The sequence below is a fragment of the Oxyura jamaicensis genome, chromosome 11 (genome assembly GCF_011077185.1).
Source record: "Oxyura jamaicensis isolate SHBP4307 breed ruddy duck chromosome 11, BPBGC_Ojam_1.0, whole genome shotgun sequence".
NCBI lineage: Eukaryota > Metazoa > Chordata > Aves > Anseriformes > Anatidae > Oxyura > Oxyura jamaicensis.
The window spans coordinates 2,612,556-2,635,342 of record NC_048903.1 but is presented as its reverse complement, the minus strand read 5'-3'; the positions used below and the strand labels follow the sequence as shown (position 1 = coordinate 2,635,342).

At 38.0% G+C, this 22,787-nt stretch overlaps 1 protein-coding gene across 3 annotated transcripts in view; it reads left to right on the top strand.

Annotated features, from left to right (window-relative positions):
* Nucleotides 1-22,787, top strand: part of SMPD3 (sphingomyelin phosphodiesterase 3) — a 118,595-nt gene that overhangs the window by 61,865 nt on the left and 33,943 nt on the right. For all 3 annotated transcript variants that reach the window (XM_035336550.1, XM_035336551.1, XM_035336552.1), the window contains one exon: nucleotides 20,266-21,889. In XM_035336550.1, coding sequence (XP_035192441.1) covers nucleotides 20,552-21,889 — 1,338 coding nt within the window. In that variant the 5' untranslated portion in view covers nucleotides 20,266-20,551. The remainder of the gene's footprint in view (nucleotides 1-20,265; nucleotides 21,890-22,787) is intronic.

Here is a 22,787-nt window from a genome sequence, read left to right as displayed (position 1 = left end):
GTGTAAACCTCCTATCAATTTTTGGAAGGGGTTGATAGACTGTTGAAGAACAGCTATCCAAAGCACACCTCTTATTGTTGTGAGCTACAAGGAATGTCTCTTTGCATAATATAAATTATCTTTATCTTTAACATGGATAAAAACTGACAGTTATGGAAAGATAGCCTAGTAATGCAGCTATACATTGTGAGCAACATTCACTGGGCAGATTTCAGTTATTTGGGAAAAACAGCATCTTTTGTTCAGAGAAAGAAACTGCATGTGTTACCATAACATTATGTAGATCAGCACCCATTACATGTAAGCTGATTTTAGTAGGAGAAGGTTTTTTAGAGCCATGAAGGGGACAGTCAGTTGTTTATTTCCTTCATGTGTTGAAAAGAGTGAGATTTTTGTTTCTGTCCTAGTGTATGTGTGTCTTTTTTCATCTTTGGGAGAAAATGAACAGGCAAATATATACTTGCATGTATTTGGAGTTTCTTAATCCACAGGGGTGCACACTATATTGAATTCAGCACCAGAAGAGATTTACTCATGAGGGAATTTCCCCTTCCCCTGGCCCTTTCTCCCTTGGCATCTCTACGCACAGACACTTTGCTAGTGTCTGAATGAAGAAGTCACTCACTGGAACATTTAATATGATGGAAAAGGATGGACTGGCAGTATTAACATGCACAACTACACAAAAATAAAGCCACCAGTTCTTTCCTACAGCTATTATCTGCACGATTATAAAACACCTTAATAGTTTTTCTAGTCAATGTTAATATATGCAAGTACATAAATGAAAGTTCATGCACGCCTACACGCTTACTGCTTCATATAGATGAAGTCTTGGGTGAGAAAAGTCACGAGCATGGTTAGCATGGTACAGAATAATCCTGAAGACAAAAACTTGTACTCCTGCGTGTTCTGTGACAAGTGTCCCAGCTCCTGCCCTCAGTCCTCTTGGTTTCATTAGCATGTGGTCTAAGTGTCGTGATCTGCCCCTGTGGAAAATGTAGTTAGGACTAGTGGACAAATTCTGTCTTTGGATTTATACAGCTGCTGCTTGCTCAAATGTGAGCTGCTCACGGAAATGTATGGATAAAAGCTGGTCTACAAGAGTTAAACAGCACAAGGAAAGACTCAAAATGTGGCTGTTGTTCTGCAGTTGTCTAGAACTGTGTAATTGCCAGTGAGGATGCCAGATCTACTGAGGTGTGAGCAGATTGTGCTCGAGTAATAGAAAATTTAGAAGTCAAGTTAGGTTGTTTATCATAAATATAATCTTAAAATGAATATACTTAAGGGTGCTAAGTACTTAAATTTCTTGCTATGTTCTTGCTTACTCTATAGTTTATTCAGCTAGTACTGGTACATCTTCAAATGATTCTGAGTGTTTACCTTCAAATGGTTTTCAGTGATGCCTAGAGGAGAAGTTAGTTGATCCTGGGGAGAAATGAAGGGTATATGCATTAGAAGAACATAGTATTTATTTATTTATAGTTATTTATTGTTAAGGATTTCTGGCTGGTAACTTACTGTTTTCTCTAGCTCTTATTTAGATATAGCTCAGGTAAAGCTTTATTAATTTGTTTGGGAATTTGGGGAATGTCATAGTTTTGGCTGGGACAGAGTTAATTTTCTTCGCAGAGGCTCTGTGTGTGTGTGTATTGTCAGAAAAATGTTTTGGTGGGTGGCAAAATTTAATGTAAAATTAAGTAGATACCAGCATATGACTTGAATGCTAAATAGTTGTGGCTACCTTTGGTATGAGCTTTCTCTGTGAGCCAAGTATAGCACACATATATTTCATGTATTCCGCATTTGTCCTGACATAGTGATTCTGAATGTGGAATCAATAAGCTGAGAGTGTATTAGTCATTATGTATGAGTATTGTGTCCTTTCCCAGTGAATTTAATCAGTAACACCATATGCAATTAATTTGAGCAAATCTAAACAGGATACAACAGGACAAGGAGCAAGCATATATTCATAACAACCAGGCAACACCTATATTAACTGTTCAGATTAAAATTGTAACTTGAATTAAAATTCAAGTGAGGCCCATTTGCCTTTAACCAGTTTCTTGGAAATAATCACTGCTGAAGTACATATTGAGCCATTTCATTAACCTTTAAAAGAATGCCTTTAAGTGTTGCTCCTTGGCTGAGATGTTAATATGCTAGTCAGGCTGATGACCTGTTCACAAAAGCTGAATTACCAGCTGCATTTGCATTGATCTGCAGATGAAGAGGGCTATTTTAGAGCTGAGTGTTGTTCTCAAATCACAACTGTATATACTTATTTGAGTGATAATACAACAAACATTAATTATGTTGATGAAAATGTGTCAGTTTTTAATGTGATCAGTATGAAATATAACTTTGTGTGTATATGATGGCAAATCTTATATAAGGAATAATAGTTCATTCATCAAAGACACCAAGATAGATGGTTACTGCCCTCCTAAAAGCTTATGGTGCTAGTGGGTGAGACAGAGGGCAAGAGATTAAGTGATCTCAGTGGAGAAAGTTGCTGAATAGCATTTCACAATTGATTATTATCTTAAAGAATAACATTCTTACCTGTTTTCAGAGGGCAACTTGTCTTCTGGTACGCTGACTGGCTGCGTGTTTACTAGCTAATGGAGCTTCTGATCAGTGAGGTGCCTCTAACAAGCCTAAATTAAAGGATTAATACAGCACAGAACTCAAGCAAGTAAATCAGCTCGGACTGGGAAGCTGGGCAGCAGATGAGGAGGTTCACACAGACGTCCAAAAGCTCACTTAGGGACAGGTGACATATATGAGCAGGAGTGCTCTTTGTTTTGTGTTTCTGCCCCAGCTCAGCAGTTTCTGGATCGTCCTGGTTCAGATGCTTACGTTGTGCACTGGGAAGGAGGCAGAGGCAGGACTGCATTTGCATTGGCACCATGGATGCTGCAGAGAAGTCAGAAACAGTGAAGCATGTCTAGAGGTTTGTGAGTCAGTGTTTTGTCCTATATCGGCAATAACCTGGTCCCTACCCTGGTCATCAACTTTTTCCTACTGATGCTCTAAAGACATATAATGAAAGTTATTTCGAATTTCAGTGTTAGGATGTTGTGGAGGTCATCCTTCAGTCCTGGCCTGACAGTTCAGTTAATTTTTAATTCTGCCATTATCACTATCTCTTTGAGATGAAAGCTGGTGACAAGACACCCCTCTGGTTCACTGCTGTAATATTTCTCTTTATTTTAGCAAGTCTTGAAGGTAGGGCTTAAAATCTAGAAGTAGGTAAAGTACTACCTTGAAAGCTCTAGTATGCTGTGTAACTACAAATGGATGGCAAAAAGATGGATCAGCAGTACTTACATGTCTGTCTGCATTAAAGGAAAACTGAAAAAAAAAGTTAGGGAGAGGAATAAAAAACAAGAAGGCACACTGTAAAATTCATGTTTCCTACTGCGTAAATGGCGAAGTTTTTTGTTGATGATGATCTTCCTGGGTAGATGCACCTAATCTATTTTGGGAATTTCCATGATGTAATATTAATAACAGTCACATTCCTAAAATAAGAAGAAATAGAAGTGATTATTAATTTTTCTGAAGGGAACAAAGATACGGTTAGAGACCCCAGGGAAAAAGATAGGGGAACAAATATGTCCAATAGCAGCTAGTACATCAGTAAACGAGGGCTAACGGGTTCTTATCATAAAGCAAAACAGAAAGTCACACATCTATTATGTTTATTTGAATATTCAATAGGAACTTTGCCTGGATTATCCGTTCATAAATAACTTTTTTTTTTTTAATTGAATTAAGTCTGTCCTAGCCTCACCATGTGCAACTGAAATTACAATAGTTAAACCTCATCAGCTTGCAAGCCTCCTCATATGAGGCACAATATCAAATAATCCTCAGCTGTTTTCCCTGTGGTTGCTAGAGTTACGGCTGATGACTGTTCTTGTATGTTGTGCTTCCTGCAAAGTCTCAAGTGTGTTGCTTCAGACAGAGACCAGCTCTTTTATAGGTAACTGGAGAGTTCAGACCGAGGGTATTCAGAATACAAATAATTGTTTCGTTTTTGAAAATGAGTGTGCATGCTGATGGCAGTGGTATTTTGATATGGGAGGGCTTGATTGCTGAGTGCCTGTCTGGGAAATTTGCTATAGTCTGTAATTTGCATCAGCTTGTAGGGGAATATGACTTTTCTTTATTGTAAAATTATTTAACGGTCATAGAGTTCTTTTTGATCCTTCTGCTGTGATGGTATTTTAACATGAAGTGTTGTGTGTTTTGTAAAAGAAAGCAAAGATGTAGTTAGAGAACTCACTGAAGCTTCCTTCTCTTTACATTGTAGTGTGAATAGATGACTGAATTAAAAAAAAAAAAAAAAAAAAAAGGAAAAGGAAAAAAAAGTCCAGTAAAGTGCCAAACAACCAAAGCCGTCACTACAGTTGGTATCCAAATTATGCGTGGTTTATTGATCATGCTTTTTGCTCTAGAGATTATTCTCTTTTGAAAAAATGTATTTTTTTCTAGTAACTAAAGAATTTTGGTCACTGAAATTTTAGGCTTACACAGCAAGCTCACACAGCATGGTCAGTGGCACTCTAAGCTTGCACAATTTTAACTGTGCAATCACTCAGCCCTCCAAATAACACCAGAGGTTTTGTATGTTTGTAGTAACAAGTGGTTCTTTGAGCCAAATGTATGCATACAGATGTAATTTGTTTTCAGATGTCCCATTTCCATTGAGGAGTATGCCCAGAATAATAAACACAGTGTATAAAACAGATGACCAGTCTTTGGATTGGTCTCTTTTGAAATCTAACACTGAGATCTGTTAGCGTCAGCAAGTGGATGTCCATGTAGATGATTGCCACAGCAATCCGTTGCTTTTTACATTTGTTTTTGTTGTTGTTTTTGTTTGTTTTGAAAAGTGATCAAATTAAGGAAAAAAAGGTCAGTAATAGGAGATCTCCCTTGGAGGAGTTGGTGGCATCTGACACCCATGTCCAGGTCCCCTGTGTCCCAGTGACAGAAGCTGGCATTCAGCTGCTGTGTTACTAACATAGTGTGCAGGTAGTGACACCTTTTGTGTTTGGTAATAAAAGGGAAAGTGGGAGTTTTGCTTTCAGCATTATTCAAGTCCTTGACTCTGACGTGTATTTTAAAATATAGCACTGGTACTGATGAAGCATGTTTCAAGCTGTTTCTAGAAGATAATCTATCCCAAGATTACAAAAGAAGTTATCATTCAGAGCCCAAGTGGGGAGTTGCTTAGATTCTCATGTGGGTAAGAAGGTCAGAAATTTGTTTTTGTTTTGTTTAGCTTTCCCCTAGAAACCCCAACAAGCCACCTGTTATATTTCAGCTTTCCAAATATTCCCCTGGCAGCAACACAACAGAGAAACGTTTTGGGCTGAACTCTGTCCTATAAGATAATCAGAGGCTGTGCTATTTGAGGTTCCTCATCTTTTTTCCCCTACCAAGTCAAGTTTTACTTCAGAATACTTTGTCACATGGCTCTTGCCACAAGTGTGTGAATTTCTTCCAAGACTCTGACTGGAAAGGAAGTGCTTGGAATGGCATGCTTAGAAAGACACAGCTACAGTTTGAAGAAGGTTTAGACTGGCTGAATTATTTGATTCAAATAATTGTGTGCATTTGTAACTGTGAGCCAGTGTAGGTGGGCTGGCTGAAGGACTTTAAAAACTGGATCCTGGGTTAAAACAAATATTTAATAGTTTCCAGTGTGTAGTTGTATAAGTGTAACATTATAAATGTGTGTGATAGAAAACTACAGCAGGTAGCCTAAATGTAGCTGGTGAATGTAAATAGCTTACCAGAGGCTTAAGATGTAGTGAACAGCCGATACACATTTGCCTTTAGAAATCACTGCTGATAATAAAAGCAGTTATTTCCCCAAAATTTGTTTGTCAGAGTGCTGGCAACTGAAGAGGGAAGAATGTGATAAAGAAAATTACCTGTTTGGCATCTGAGAAATACTCCCAAACATGGGAATAGTGCTTTTGTTTGTTGTTGTTCTGTTTGTTTTTAGATAATGCTGCAGCACAGAAAATCCTGTGTTGTAGGGAAAATAAATCAGTAGACATGCATTTAAACATCTAACTTGACTTTGAAGATGATCTTTTGTACTGGAGAGGTGGCTTTGGAACTTAGACAAATTTGCTTTGAATTAACCTAGCTTGTATTCATACCTGCCTTCTAACAGTTCTTTGTAATTTCATTGATATATGCATCAATTATACATTTAAAAATGTGGTATAATTATGGTATAATTAATATGCCAAGAAGTCTGTTGAAGAACCTTGAGAGGTTTGTGGTTTACCAACGATAGCTTTACTAGGTTTGGCAGGAGGTTAAAATTGACCTGTGTGAGTTGTTCACGTACATCTTAATGCTGAGGTCCATAGGAATGTGAATGTTCACATTTCTCTTAATGTTGGAAGCTGGGTTGTAATTCCAGAAGGGTGGAGCACACCCCAGGCTTGTGTGCTTCGCTGCTTGCTGCTTGGGTCTCTCTGTCTTGCTGGAATCAGTCACAATCGTCAGTTAATTCAGGATAACTTAGCAATTTTGGTATTATCTCAGCCACAAAATGACTTGTTTGAATGCATAAAACAGTCTAAGATACAAAGAAAAACATTATAATTAAGAAAAACAGAACATAAAACAACAACAAAAACAGCACAAAGACTTTTTTTTTTTTTTTTTTTTTTTTTTTGTACAAGTGTTTCTTGTCTTTGGGAGGATGCAATGTGTTAATCTTCCATATACCAGCCTTATGGCTTTGCCCCTGTAGTTCTTCCCATCAAAGCACATTAATAATCCTTTTAATGAGGATGAAGAGTGTAACCAGCTGGTACCTTCTTTCACCAGGTACCCTGTGCGAGTTCAGTGGTCTCAGCCCTGACCCTGAGCCATCTGACAACACTTAGTACAGAATGCATCAATGTATTTCCTGATGATTTGGCCATAAGGCATCAGGAATTTCCTGGTGGTTTTGGCCATAGGGCTCAAGAGTGAATGAATGTGGCTTGTAGGTAAATGCCTTCTCTTCCCTAGGAAAAGGTCATCCACGTCAGGGTAACTGTGTAGCTTGTGGATTATGCTGGTCCATTGGTATCTCTGGGATAGCAGTCTGCTATTCATAGCTAAGGTAGTTATTTCTCTAATCATATTACAAGAAGTTCTTTTAGTGCAGAAAGTTTGACACACACTCCATAGACACAAGTGGTTCCTTGTTATCTGTAACCAAGGCACGCTGGAATTTGAAGTTCTGCGTCCTGTGCTGTGCTGTATAGCTCTGTGTCAATACATGAGGTTTTAGTCTCTCATCTCCTGATTTATCAGTCTAACACCTGTCTGATTCATATTATAAATTGAGAATAAAAATGAAAGTTCGCTTTTGTGAATTTCCCTCTCTAGAGGTAATCCTGAATTTCACCGGTTTTCTGGTGCATTTACTGCACATAGCAATAATTACCTGAGATAAAAATCTACTGTACTTTGACTCCTGTTGATAGTGAAGCTCATTACACCCCCATTATAATTATTACCCTCTTTATGTATACCTCATGAAACTTCAAAAGCTGGTATCCAGGGGATGCTGTTTAAAGAAACTATTTAAGTTATCAGGATGAATTATGTAAGACACTAACAGTATGTTCCCTCTACATCACTTCAAATCTTATAAAATTCAGGATGCATAATAATCAGAATTTTATAAATAATATTATTCTGTCTAACAGGGTTCTGTATTTCCCCAGTATGCTTTTTTTTTTTTTTTTTCCCTCCACTAATGCAAGATTATCTCTGGGGGTAGCCATATTAAAGGCAACGTAGGCTTACAGTGCATGGCCAACAAACACATGGCATCTCTACCAGCGGTACTTGAGTAAGCATATGTCCTGCAGAAGTAGCATAGGCAAGGGGCAGTTTGCAGAGGTGGAAATGCAACTCAGAGCTAATAAAGATCACTTTCTCTTTCAAGTTATGACAGTTGCTGTTTGGTCGCTGAAGCTGTACCATTCCATACAGTCAGATATCAATCAGTATGGGACAATTCAGGTCTGTAGTAGTGATGAGGTAGCTCAGAGCCAAGGAGGTGCAAAGTATCATAAATGTAGCACCCCAGGACTTCCACCTTTTTCTTTGGCAGTGTCCTGTTGCATGCAGGAGATAATATAAACTAAGGCTAGATTATAAATCTCATTTCAGTGCTGAAGAGCTTCACTTCCAAGATAACAGCATTCAACATACAAAAGCCTACTTTTCTAGGGAAGACAACTGAAAGTTTTAGGAATGTATTTCTGGCCATAGGAATGTATTTCTACAAAATGCATCTTAAAATACTGGATCCTGAAGTGAATCACAGATCAAAATTGAGTTTATTTAATGGCAGGACAAGACTTTCAAACTCCATATCAGTTTAGAAGATGTAGCAAAATTCTTTTCAGGTGTAGGCATCCATTTTTACAGAGATTGTGCTGTGCAAATCACAGAATGGTTGAGGTTGTAAGGGACCTCTGGAGATCATCTAGTCCAGTGTCCTTCTCAAGCAGGATCCCCTAGAGCATATTACCCAGGATTGTGTCCAGACAGATTTTGAATCTCCTTCTAGGGGAAGGAGACTCCACAACCTCTCTAGGCAACCTGTTCCAATGTTCTGTCACCCTCATAGTAGAGAAGTTTTTCCTCATGTTCAGACACCTCCCTTGGCCTGCTGGCAGTGCTCTTAATGATGTACCCTAGGATCCCATTGGCCTTCTCAGCCACAAGGACACAATGCTGCCTCACGGTCAACTTGTGCATCAGGACCCCCAGGTCCTTCCCCACGCAGCTGCTTTCCAGCCTCCTGCCTGTACTGGTGCTCGGGGTTATTCCTCCCAGTGCAGGACCCCAAATGATGTACTTTGCACTACTATAACCCTAATAATTTATATAGGAATTGCACATGTCTGAGGGTGCTCTTCAAAAATAACCCACTGCACAGTTGGTTCGGGAAGTGGAACGAAATTGACAAAATATATTGATGCAGGTCTTATAAAACCAAAACCAAACTTGTAGTGGTAGAACTGGCTGTATAGAGGCTGCTAAAAGCAAATTTTTGGAAGCTAAAATGAGTTGCTTGCATTCTGAATATGCCTCAGAGACCTCGTGAGGACAAAAATATTTTGACCAAATTTTAATGCACTCAGGTTGTTTGTTACACACACCACCACCACCCCCCATGAATGGCAGCATTTATTTGTGGTGTCTTGCCCTCTTGCTAAGCAGTGAGAACAGTAATGCCCACCCGCCTGAGTGAAGGCAGGAGGGAGGATCTAGGATGCTTGCTTTGCATCTGAAATGGACTACTGAGCTCAAGTTGTTTATAGGACAATAGGCCCAGGCTTACTTAGCAGTCAAGACTTCTGATTCTCAAAAGTTTTATTACATGTACAAACTGGAAATACTGTGCATTTGTGCACACAGCCTCTGGCGATTTATTAAGTAACAGCTATTTCAATTAAACATTTTGCTTTCAGGAACAACAAAAGTCTTGTGATAGTTTGACTCGGAAGAAATTTTAGAAAGCCTATTAAATATTTAAACTTTTTTTTTCTTCCGCTGATGGCTGAAAGAGGCATCTGATGCACATCGTCTGCTGGCGATCATACAAGAACACTGCAGGGGTTCCTCTTAAATATCTAAATAAAGCACCCTGTCCCTCCTGCTCATTCTGGGTGGAGAAAAATTGTTGATTTCATCGTTGCAAGAGTAATTAAAAAAAAAAAAAGGCAGTGGAAGGTGTAAAATGAAGGATCTGTAGGTTGTCCTGGTCTTTACAACTGCATTTAATAACGGAAAAAACATAAACAGTTACCATATTTTTCAGGAGAATGTAAAAGTCCATAGAAAGTAAGGTGAGCTTTGTATGCAGATATGTGTAAACAGAGTACCTCTTCAGTCTCACTAGTTCATTACTCTTTGCTTTTAAAATCTTGTGGTTTTTTGTTTTGTTTGTGTTTTTAATTCTTTTATGCTAATCTCCAGTTAGAGGTAGAAGTGATAGGACATTTCATATGTAGTACAGATTCTCGTTTCTATTCTAAACGTGTAAAATTGCACCTGTCTGAGTAACAACAACACAATTTTGTTGTTTTAGGGTGTGGTATGGATTAAGCACCATTTTGCCTATGCTCCAAAAATTAGATTTCCCTTTATTCTTAAAATATTTTTGCTCCAAGATAAGATTCCCACCCCCTTTAAATATTACTTCCAATTTGTTCTACCAAATCCTCACCAACCAACGCACAAAAGCACATTGAAGCATATGAGTAGGAATCTCAGAAACATGGACCCTGGAAGGCTGGAAGCATCCTGGCATGAGCTGGGACGTGTTCTGCCAACAGAAAATATGGGAGAGTTTTAGACAATTCAGTGGAGAGTGCCAGGAGCCCACTTCTTGTCAGTCAGCGTTAGGAGACTTCAAAGGCTGCTTTGTGACTGAACACGGCTTCCTGTGCTTTACCAGTAAGGTGTCCAGGACATGGTGAGCATGTTTCCCAGCTTGTCAGGATGTCTCAGAAGGCAAAGAGGAAGGATCAGCATCTTCTGTATTACCCAATGCTTAATAAAAAGTAAGTAAGTTTTAGGATGAGTGGGAAACATATCGGAGTCCTTCTGTTTTGCCTTCTTGTGTGCCTAGAATATTTTATTTTATTTTTCAAAAAATAGTATTGTGGTGACAAATAACATTTAAAAATTGCTGCGGAGTGTCGCTACAAATGTGTAGAAGCAGAGTTATCTAGGTGGATGCTAAGTGGATTCATGGCATGTGTCCTACCTAGGTACAACTTACTGCTCTTCCCGAGGTACCCAGTGTGACGTACAGTGGCATATTAGTCTACTGTAGGCAGGGAACAGTTGAACCAGCTCTGTGCTACTATTCCATGATGTGTTTTGCAGCTATAGCAGGGAGTGAAGCTTCCTCCAATAAACTTGTGAAAAATCCGCTCTCTGCTTAGGAGTGGCTTTAACACAAATCACCAAATAGATCTTGTGGATTTAAATATTTTATTCATAAGCACTTGAGAGATGAATAGCTTTGGAATATCTGAGCAAAATTTATTTGTGCTTTATGTAAAGGCAACAAGAAATGAACGTGTTCTCTTAGACAAAGTACAAACTTATCGGATGGGATATTTAAAAACAATCATTGCTAACAGTATTTCTTACTCTGTAACATGAAATGAAAGCGTGAGAGGATTGGCGCGCCTCAGTCTAACAGTATATTACAGTGAAGTAGATTTACAGATAAGTAAAAATATTTTTGCTGGAATTTGGACCATATTCAAAAAGTCAGGTGTAGAGTCCTGTTTTTTAAAAATTTGTTTTGAAACAGAATTTTAATAGATTTATATTTAACATTTATATTTAAGTGCTTGAGAAAGGTTGGTGCTTTTTGTTATGTATTTCAAAACTATTTAAGCTTTAAAAAACCCTTGAGTTGGAATTCTTGTAGAGTATTCTTGCATTTTGTCAGAAAGGCGGATAAAGTAACAGGTTTTTGGAGGACAATTCAGTATTTGTTGAGTTTTGACTAACGCTGATTCTTTTATGACTATCCACCATACAATTAGATCTCTGAATCCTGAGGAAATACGACTTTGTCAGTAGAGCAGGAAAGCATTAGTTAAGGGGTCTAATCGCAGGCTTTCTGTGAAAATTTGCTTAAGATACAAATACTCTGTTTTTTCAACTTTCCGTATGTAGAACATGAACAAATAAACTTTAATTTTTCTTCATAGGGATGTCTGTGTTTTAATTTAGTTGTATTGTATTTTAATTTCCTTTATAAACTATTCTGAGAATTCTAGGTGAGCTTTTTTTAGAACAGATACTTATTAGCATGGATTTGTGTTGGACTTACTGTAGGCTAAAGTAACTTTTCTTTGCCAGCTGGTAAGAACAACTTTGACAGTATAAAAATAGCCACTGGGGGGAAAATTGATTACTTTATAATTCTATCTGATGAGCCATATTGGACTAACCAGAAGCCTGAAGGCTTAAAGTGCTGCTTGAGAAAGAACAGCTTTTTGTTTTAGAGGCAGCACATACCCCTGACAATTTATGCACGCTAGACACCGCTGTAGTTAGGCCTCTGTAGGTTTTAGATGGTGAAAGATGAGTAGGAAAAATTTTATCTCAATTTTTTTCTTGGGCAGCCAAAGCTAATATCGTTTCATCTCAGTAAGATTTGTTAAACAAACCATCTACAAAGATCAGATTTATTTAGCCATTATTGAATTATGCCAGCTCCTATAAAATACGAGGCTAAAGCACACCAAAAGGTGATTTTGTAAATAGAGTCCATTCCATTTCTATTATATAAACAGAGCTTAGTGTCACAGATTCATGCATTTGTATGCTGCAGTTGTCTCACTACCGAAGTACACCAAATAAGGTCTCAAAATAGAGAGTGTTTAACTTTCCAGGTACTGAGTGAGATCACCAAGTGGTCAGATGAATTCATTTGTCTAATTCTTGCCTGATAACAAGGTTTTCCGGAAAACTTCAAGTTGTAGGAAGTGTTTGCTGTTATTTTTCAACCATTAGTGGATATGCTGTTGATTCTACTTCTTACAGGCTCCTAAGGCCATAAATACGAACTAGTAATTTGGAAACAGGTGATTGTCTCCTATAAGAAAAGAGGTGGTTTTGCTGGTTATGATTTTGTGTGTGTGTGAAGTCCTGAGTTACTCAAATGACACACTTAAGTTTGCGTTTTAAAGTAATGTTCTTGCTGGTTACAGCTGGCACTAGTTACTGCCTTAGGCATCTGGGTCCATTAGTGGCATGCATAAAATTTAATGCTGCATATGCACCTTTAATGCTGCATAAAAGGTGTGTCTGCTTCCATTTCCACTGAAACCAAAATAACTGTCAAAAGTTTCTGCAGTCCAGATTTTAAGAAGAATCTTTACGCCTGCAGTGAAGCAGAACTGAGTGCCCTATGACAACGTTCCACACAGCACCTCAGGAGTCAGCCTGTGCTCAGTCTGGTATTGGCGCACTCACCCTCAAGTGACAGAATGCACAAAGGTTTGGAGGTGCAACTTAGAATTTGGGATTGGATTGCTGAGGTTTTCTGGCTTTGGGTCAGGCCTGCTGGGATTCGTTAGTAAAGTCAGTGTATAGCTTTGTGTAGACACCCTGATTGTCTGTTCATTGTTGGGATTGCAGTTTATCCACATAAAAACAAACAAACAAACATGTTTCTTATATGCTTATAAGATATGATGTGTCCTGTCTGCACTTATGACTCCAAAAGTAAGTTTTAAGCAAGTAACATCTGTTGGGGTAGGTGGGAATCCAGGTTGCTCTCAGGAATATAAATGCTGGTTGTCTTCTACAATATCCAATTCAGCTCCAATTTTCTACCCATTTTGAATTGAAAAAGGGACAAAATGTAATATTTCTCAATCAGCTATATTTGTTTAGATATGTGTTCCCATACACTGATGTAGTTGACTTTCTATTTTAAGTATAAAACCTAATCCCATTTAATTTAGGTAGCAGAAGGTGCGTGAGCATGCTTTTTGGCCTGGCAATGTAATCTGGGACTACTGCACTGAGATGACTTGCTTTCGCAGAAGAGAATGCGTTGCCATGCCGCACTACAGAGCAAGTTTTGCAGTCTGATCACAAGCAGATTTTCAGCTCGGTGGTAGAGAAACTCCCATCTGGGCATAGGAGGTACACAGGATACCATGCTAGTATGAAGCTTGGTTTCTCTGCTGAGGTCTCTAAGCAGGAGGCCAGCCACAGTCAATCTTCTGTCAAATGAGCAGGATTATTTCCTCCCACTGGTTGTATGCAGGTAACAGTTGACAAGAGCTACTTCTGTTGCTGCCAGTTCAGCCCATCAGGTAGACTGCTATACAAGAGCTGATTTCTGAGAAGTCAGTTGGCTTCCTCAGGTCAAGCTTTTTTCAGGTCCCTTATACTACTAAGGCTGTGATTAACAGCTCCTTAGATGCTTAAATGTACAGCTTCTATATCTTTAGTAAATGTTCCAAAAGCTCTATTTGAAAACACAGCGCCCCCCCCCCCCGGGGGGGGGTTTTTTTGAATAGAGCTTGCATGTACCCTGCTCCTTACTAAGTATGCCAGAGGCTTTAGCAGGTTCGCAGGTTCTGTGAACTGTTGGGGATTGTTGGTTTCTTTTTCTTGCAAACATGTACTTAACTGCTGACACTGCTGACATTTAATGAGACATGTAAATTCACACTTAATACTTTATTTTTACAGGTTATTTCAATTAAGCTAGACACCTTATTTGTAGTGGCTGTTTGCCTGATGGCAGCTTTTAGACACAAAAGAGACGAGGTGCAGAGTAGCCAGGAAATGCTTGATTACCTTCTTTAGAAAGAAGGAAGAAAGTTTAAGCAAAAACTAGTAAATCAACGTTGCAATGGCAAGCCTGCTAAAATACCTTCTTCCCTTCTCCTTCTTCTTCTGACAAATCCTTGGGTTGAATGCATACTGCTTTATTCATCAGCATCCGCAATGGACCGAGTTCAGATTCTCATGTCAAAGCAAAACCACATTTTCGCTAAGTTTTTACTAAAAGTTTCATAAGCTGTAACATATTGATTTAAGTGGAAGTTAAGGTGAGCCAATAAGTGCTGCTAAAATTCCCTTTAATGTACATCCTGAACTGCATCGAAGAGTGAGGACTTTAGTTAAAATCAGTTAAAATCCTGTTAAATCAACAGGATTTTAGTTAAAACATCAGGCTGTGAAGTGACCACAAGGGAAAAAGAAAGCATCTCCATTAGAGCCATTAGCACCTTGAGAGAGCTGCATCTCTAATGACAGTTATGCAATCAAGCATAGACAACAATTCACGTGCATTTTGCCTTTTTTAAACCCCATGTAAAAGCATGCATAATAATTAGAAAGAGAATGTAAATGAAGAGAGAGAGAGTTTAAGAAGTCTGGGGAGAGCAAAAGCAGACAAGACCATAGAGGAAAGCAGAGATGAGGCTGTGGTGGGTCTAATAAGGAATGACAAGAGCCTTAGTGGGTGAGTGGGGATCACTCAGTTCTCTGTTTTGGTCTGTTTCCTCCAAGCTGTGTGGGAGTTCTGATTTTGATTTCCCTATGACCTGTATTTGCTGTGATGCTGAAGAGACGTGGAAAAGCAAACAGGCACGGGTCTTTATCTTGCCTATTCTCACTGTCAAACACTGAATTTTGCAGTTTTGCGTGATGTAGCGATAGCATTGTTGTAAGCTATATTTCTCTATTCAAATAACAACCAATTGACAATAATGAAGTAAAACTAAAAAAAAAATATAACACATTCTAAACAATCTGTTTTTCTAGAATCCAATTTTAGAAATGTATTGGTACAGCTTTCCTTGAAGATCAAGCAATTGTCAGGATTCCAGAAAAACACATTTTAATGAATTTATGTAAACAGTTCATGAATAAAAACAGCACCCCCAGAGCAACTTTCCAAATCAGTTACAAAGTTCAGCCATTTAATTTGTTAAACCTATCTTCTTGCAGTTATTCACATGTATTTTAAAACTAGTTGAGGTACTAACAGCAAATTTGAAGAAATTTGAATTGTCTGAATTTGAAAGTGTTCATTTTCTAAGAAAAATGAAGTTAAAAACTTTCTGCCCATTTCTAGACTGTCCGCATAACCTCATTATTGCAGCCTTTGTTTTTCTTCTCATTCTCTATCATCTGACGACGCATATTGTCCTTTATCTAGTTTGTAAGCTACTTTGGAGCTAGGAACATCTCTTGATCTATGATGTCTCTAGTGCACTTCTGGGCATAATTATAATCATAAAAATCTTTGAAACCTTTCCACCTGTTGTCTTTATCACTGAAGTTGAAATGTTCTATATTGGCATCATAAAAAAAAATTAAATAAAGTCTTTTTTTAGCCTTCAAACACTTAGAAAATAATAAAAACAACAAAGCAAGACTGCTGTTTACTTCTTTGTAGCATATAAAAATATCTGTTTCATTGCAGTATCTTAAATTCTCCCTTAATCTCTCAAGCCCCTATGCATAAAGCATTGGATTACCAAGTAATACCCATCATCACAAGGAATTAGGCACTTTAGCTCTGGGCTCCATCATTGCATTAGGAGAGATGTTACTGACGTCATGTTTTCCAAGTTGCAGCTGACTCGCATGGTGCCTTTCTACCAGCCTTTAAGATCTTGCAGACATGAAAAATGTGTCTCTTATGCCTCTTCCTTGTCCTTTTTGGGTTGCTTTGGGGCAATAGCACACATATGGTTTTGCAGCTAAGAGCTGAGTAGGAAACTAAGTTCCTGTTCATGTGTGCCAGTAATTCTGTAACAGAGCTTTGGCAAATTGTGCGATTTCCTTCATCTATAAAATTAATAAATTAGAATACTATTTTACTTCCAAGCAGAGTGTTTTTTAATTAGGGCCCTGATGTGCTGATGTCTTCTGTCTGCAATATGTAAAAATGAAAGGACATCCAGATCACGATTCCCTCCTTCCTTTTCTCCAACTATCATGTTTTAAAATTTGCTCTGGTGCCAGAGTTTTTCTAGTTTTGTACCATTACTTGTGAGAATACTACTAGAACTCATAGAGAAAAAAAATGATAGAATGCATCCGTGCACTCAGCTCCCTATTGCCTCCCCAGTTCAACTGGGCCAGCCGTGAATGTAGCTGGCACCTGGTCAAAAACCATCCAGCCAATCTTCCACGATTTTCACAGGTACCGTCCTTGTTTAAGGCACGGGAAGGGTAGGAGTCACCATGCTGTCTTGAGCCATCATTCAGTCCTTACTGTTTACAAGGAATTACATTCTTGCTAAATGTTTTTGAAACAGACTTCAGTCTTAACCAGTTTGCTTTATGGTACTTGCTGCATGATTCTATCCAGTGAAAGGATTTCTCATTACATTCATTTTTCTTCCTTTTTAACTAATACATATGATAGTATGTTTTATCTGCAGGAAACATGAGTCTCTTAGATTTACTATGTTCCCATAATGTGGCTTTTGTGAAGCCATTTTAATTGAACATTTTATGGGTTGCTGGACAGCTGTTTATCTTGTAACTTACTGATACTGCAGTCTGTAACAGAACCTGCATGAGTTATCTGGGCTTGGTCTCTACTTCACCACACCGCTGCGCGGGTGTTGACTGCTCTATTTACAAAACTGTCACTTGGCATCATGTCGCCCTAGGAGCTGTAACACCCTGTCATCATACACTTAAGAAAATATTTATCTGTAGAAGACCTAATTAGACAAATTGTTATGAATCTGTTGTACTTCTGCATGTCCTTCTGGCACGTGACTTTTAGAATAGTAAAGGTCAAATTGCAGTGGGGTTGCAGAGTATAATGTCACTTTTTACCATAAAGTTCATTAGCCTGAAAGTTGAAATATCCGGTACCAGGTCTGCAGTCCATCCTTACTTCACATACCCTAAACCACAGTGTTCCCTTTATCCTTGGGGCTGCGGTAAAGACGAATCTTTCTAGTCTGTGGAGTGATTATGTAAATCAATGTGGATTTTATAAAGCATTTTAAGCATCAAGGAGAATAACTTCTTCACAGTTTTTCTTGTCTAACAGTAATAACGTAATTGGACAGGGTTAAAGTTATCTTTTAACATATCATTTGTAGATGCCAGAGTGTCTTTTGAGAGAGTCATACTGAAGAGTCCTAAAAATCCTTCAGGAAAACAGACTTGCTAGGTTTCCGCCCATTATCAACATCCCAAAATGCCTTTGGCCAGTAGTAAATGCCAAATGTTTGTTATTTGGTACTTTCCTATCATTCATTTATTTACACTCAAACATAACGTATAGAACTGAAAGTTTTGCTAAGCTAACAAAGAAAAAAATATCTTCCTTAATTCAGCTTCTGCAATTTCCATGGAAATTGCACCATCAGGGCAAAAACAAACAAACAAACAAACAAACAAACAGGACCATGTATCGCAGTAAACATAGCTGACTGCCCTAGCACTAGCAGTTGCAATTGGCTGCGAGCTGTTACTTTGCTTCTCTGTAGTATTTGGGTACCAGTTACTTGGTTTCACTTTCAAAGGCTTTCATAATCTTGTTCCCACCCAACCTGATTTTTCTCATTGTATTTTAGGATTGATTCCTGTCTTTTGTTACGAGCTATCTCATCTGTTTCTTTAATAAAATTCTCTTTTTATCCAAGGTGCCTACTAAAAATGTATGTCTGCAGATCTGATGTGCTATGACTACGCTCAGTCCTACTTATCATGAATTTAGGGTGAAGAAAATTTTCTTATTATTAATAAACAAAAATGTGTGTGGTAAAAAGAGAGCTAGCTAAGCTATGTATTTTAATGCCTTATTTATCACTTCTGACCTGTATAGTATACTCTGAGTAGGCAGTGTGGTATTGCATGCGTGCCTCAGTTAAAAGCATGCTGCCAGGAGGAATGTAAATCAGTTGCAAGGGCTTGGTTTGGAGAAGCAAAAATCTAAATGGTGATAGAAAATTGAAGAATTGCATTTTTATTTTGATATTGAGGCACTGTTGCTTTGTAAAACTCTCCTTTCTCTCTTCTGTATTCTGTATCATTGTTTTACTTGTTGTGAAATAGAAATAGAAATGTCCAGTTAGTGTGTGCCCTGCAGAATATTTAAAATATGCATCAACCTACTATTTCCCTAAGTTTCGCTTTCCAGGAGTCCCAAATTTTAACTGAATTTATGCCAATAAATATTCTTCTGTAATTTTTATCTAAGATGTCAAAATTAAAGAAGAGTTTTGAAGTGTGGTCCAATTACATCCTCTTTCTTACTTGTTGAATGTTTTTTATTCAGTACTGCTCAATATTATTTACATTCTAGGTTTAAACTTGAAATATTATAAATGGGCGTTCTGCCTTCATCAGTTATATAGCTTTGCTGATGAAGAGATTAATTCATTGTAAAACTCCTTTTCTAACCTTCTCACTTACTTTTATACTTCTTTAGAGTGCTGATAAGTGACCTGATTGCTTTGCTTTACTTATTTCCATTCTTTCCATTTCTTGTTCTTACTGGGTAGAATCACAATTTCAGTTTGCAGAGAGTGATATCATATTCATTGGTGATACCGTTGTCAAGGCTGATAAGGTTTGATTTACAGGAGTGTTTATTAAAAAATCATTTAAATTTCCTATTATCAAAACCTGTGATAAAACCTCAACTTACTATAAGTTAAGATTAAATAATAAGATTAATAAGCTGTACATACAAAGTACATACAAAGTCTTTACCATTTTGTGTCCTTTTTAATGATGACATTTGATAAATTCTCCAGATAGGAAATTCACAACTGGTAAGACAACCTTTCAAAGACATGCTCTGTCTTCAGAGGAAATTTCTTGTTTTATATATTCAATTAGTGTTGTTTTATTCAAAGCTGAAAATTGAAATTTACAAATAGTATCAACTGTGATGACTTCATATTTTGCTTAAGCATGCACCATATAGAATCATAGAATATGTAAGAAGTCTTTTATAGGAAATCTTCTTAAGATTTTTTTGTGGGCTGTTGCAGTGAAATTGATCTACAGCTTGAATTAAATTATGAGTATTAAATACCTAAATATTAAAGCAAAGCAGTTTGATGTACTGTTTTTAATAAAGTGAAAATTAAAAATTTGAAGCCATTTTTAACCATAAGAAGGGTGTTGTAATTAATATAAGTCAACCCATTTTGTTTTGAAGTGCAGCAAAGCAAACCATTTCTTAGTAAGCATGGGTTTTGCTCTTGAATACAAGGTGCCTTTGCCATTATACCTTCATTGCATTGCCTTTTTTTTTTTTCTTCTGTTAAAGGCCTTGGCAATTCAAGTACATTTAACTTCAGTGATAAAATACTAGATGCCTAAAGATAGCTGCTTCATGCCATTTGTGAAGATTTGAAAGCTGCTAATATAAATAAATGAATATTAAAGTGTCCAACATATATTTCTGAACGTAAGGCTTGAACTTTGTAGTAGAAATGTCTTCCATGACAGCATTTGTCATGTGCATTAAGTGGCTGATGTTTGGATTTAATTTGCCGAAATACCAGTCTCTTGTATTTGGAGTTGATCTAGATGGATGATCTGTAAAAGACTGTCAAAAATATTAATTTAAACAAAACCGGGAAATATTATGAAGGCAAAATCAGCATGAGCAAACCTGCTTTAAACTTTTAGTAACTGTTATATGTGTTTTGTGTCTTGTTTTTACAGATTTTCTCTTTGCCTCTGGAGTGTTTCATTATGGCAGCCTCCAGTGAACAATGACATCCTGTGACAAATACAAATGCCAAAAAGCCAAACGAAAACAGTGGCCTTCTTTTCTTTTTACTCCAACACAGTGAAATGGTGCTCTTACAGTTTTCTTATTGACTCTTACTGGAAGAAACAAACTCCTGACTGGACCTTGTTTCCTCAACCCTCTGCCAGTGTTGTTATGGATGTTTGACACAGTGACATCATGTAGTAGGCCCTGAAGTGTTGTCATAATTAAGTTGCAATGGTTTTATACACTTCCCCATTTCCCAACAGCTTTCTGTCAGTTCTGCATTCCTTTTCCTGGGGCCTAATTTTCCCATGTTATTGGTTTGCAGATAGGCTTGTGGCCTCTTTTGTTCCAACCACCTATGAAAAACGTCAAAGAGCAGACGATCCATGCTATTTTCATGCACTTTGCATCATTATTACCACTCCCATCTACTTGGCGCTGTTGGTAGCCTCTCTTCCTTTTGCTCTGATAGGCTTCTTGTTGTGGTCCCCGCTCCAGTCAGCCAGGAGGCCATACATCTACTCCAGACTAGAAGACAAGAGCCATGCCAATGGAGCCACACTGCTCACTGAATGGAAGGCTGCAGGGAATGGGAAAAGCTTCTGCTTTGGCAGTGCCAATGTTTGTCTGCTGCCAGATTCTCTGGCAAGATTTAATAATGTTTTCAATACACAGGCTAGGGCTAAGGAGATTGGCCGGAGGATCCGAAATGGGGCAAGCAGACCACAGATCAAAATATATATAGATTCTCCTACCAACACATCCATCAGTGCAGCAAGTTTTAGCAGCTTGGTTTCCCCCCAGGGTGGAGATAGCACTAATCGTACTGTTAATGTTGGCATCAAAAGGACAACATCAATGGAGTATAAAGGAGACAACTCTGGCTCGAACAACAGCGAGGATAGCAGAGAAGATAAAGGTGGAAATGGAGAGCCAAATGAAGGAGAGGAAAACACTTGCATCGTCCGCATAAACGGAGAGGATAACGGCCACATGTCAGACATAGAAACAGAAACCGTCAATGGGCAGGCTAACGCTGGTGGCCCCGCAGAGCACTCGCTGGAAGGTGATGCAGAGATCTCAAAAACACCAAACCACAAACAGAAGGAAGGAGATTCTGGGAGCTTAGACAGCTACTCAGCCTCAAGAGAGTCACTAGTTAAGGTTCGTGTTGGAGACGGCACGGTGGACCAAAGCACTGTTAACAACAAGCTCCTCTACAAGGCTTCGGTCATGAAGAAGACTTCAGTGCGAAAAAAGAAACATACAGATGAGACCTTTGATCACGAGATCTCTGCTTTCTTCCCTGCCAACTTGGACTTTCTGTGTTTGCAGGAAGTGTTTGACAAAAGAGCTGCAGAGAAATTGAAAGAGCAGCTTCATCACTATTTTGAATACATTGTCTATGATGTTGGGGTCTACAGCTGCCATGCCTGCTGTAGCTTTAAGTTTGTGAACAGTGGTCTCCTTTTTGCCAGCCGCTATCCTGTTATGGATGCTGCCTATCACTGTTACCCCAATGGAAAAGGAACGGACTCCTTGGCTTCCAAGGGAGCCTTGTTTCTCAAGGTAAGAGCCTTTCTTTTTGAAGCCGTAAATATTGACAAGTTATAAAATTAAGCTATTCTGTCATTTCTGTTAAGAATTCAGAAAAGCAATTTTCGAGTCTAGATTACCTGATCTAACTTATATATATATATTGGTTTTGTGGCCCAGATGATGTGTTGAAGTGTTTGATGCGCATGAAATAATAAGGAATTTTTGGAAGTAAAACAAGTATAATTTTAAGTGCTGAAATGTGAAGTAGTTTACACGGAATTTTAGTTACTTTTTACAGAAATCTCATTAATAAAAGGCATACATTCTAAACTTCTTAACACAAGTATAGTACTATGGGCATTACACCTTTATAAACGCTACATGTTTATAAAGGAATCGAAAGACAATCAAGCCTAAATACCAGTAAAATAAAACTGAAAGGATTGCAATGAACTGTGTGGCTATTCCTCTCTCTTACTTGCAAAATAATCGCTATGGAGAGATATGAAGAAGAGAAAACAAAAATGCATGGGACACTGGGGAGCACAGATTTTTTTCCCTTTATTAACACAGTTTACTTAAATTAACTAATGGTAATGGGAACAGGAAGCCTGGGGTTACACTTTGTAAATCACAAACAGCAGAAATACAAGTCTGCATGCAATGATTTGCTTTTCCAAGACTAATAGCTGTTCATGCTGAATTCTCAGGAGAATCCAGCAGTGCTCTTCATAAACTGGAATGTGGGCCATTTTAATTTGGAATTAACTACAAACAAAAACTTTGCGCAGAGGTCTAGATCTGCGGACCCAAACCTACATGGATCTGAAAATCTCCTAGTATACTGGATTTCAGGTTTTGGGATTCCATCACAGCTTTTAGTTACTGAAATGCATTACAAATGTATTTTTTTTCCTAATGCTAGCAA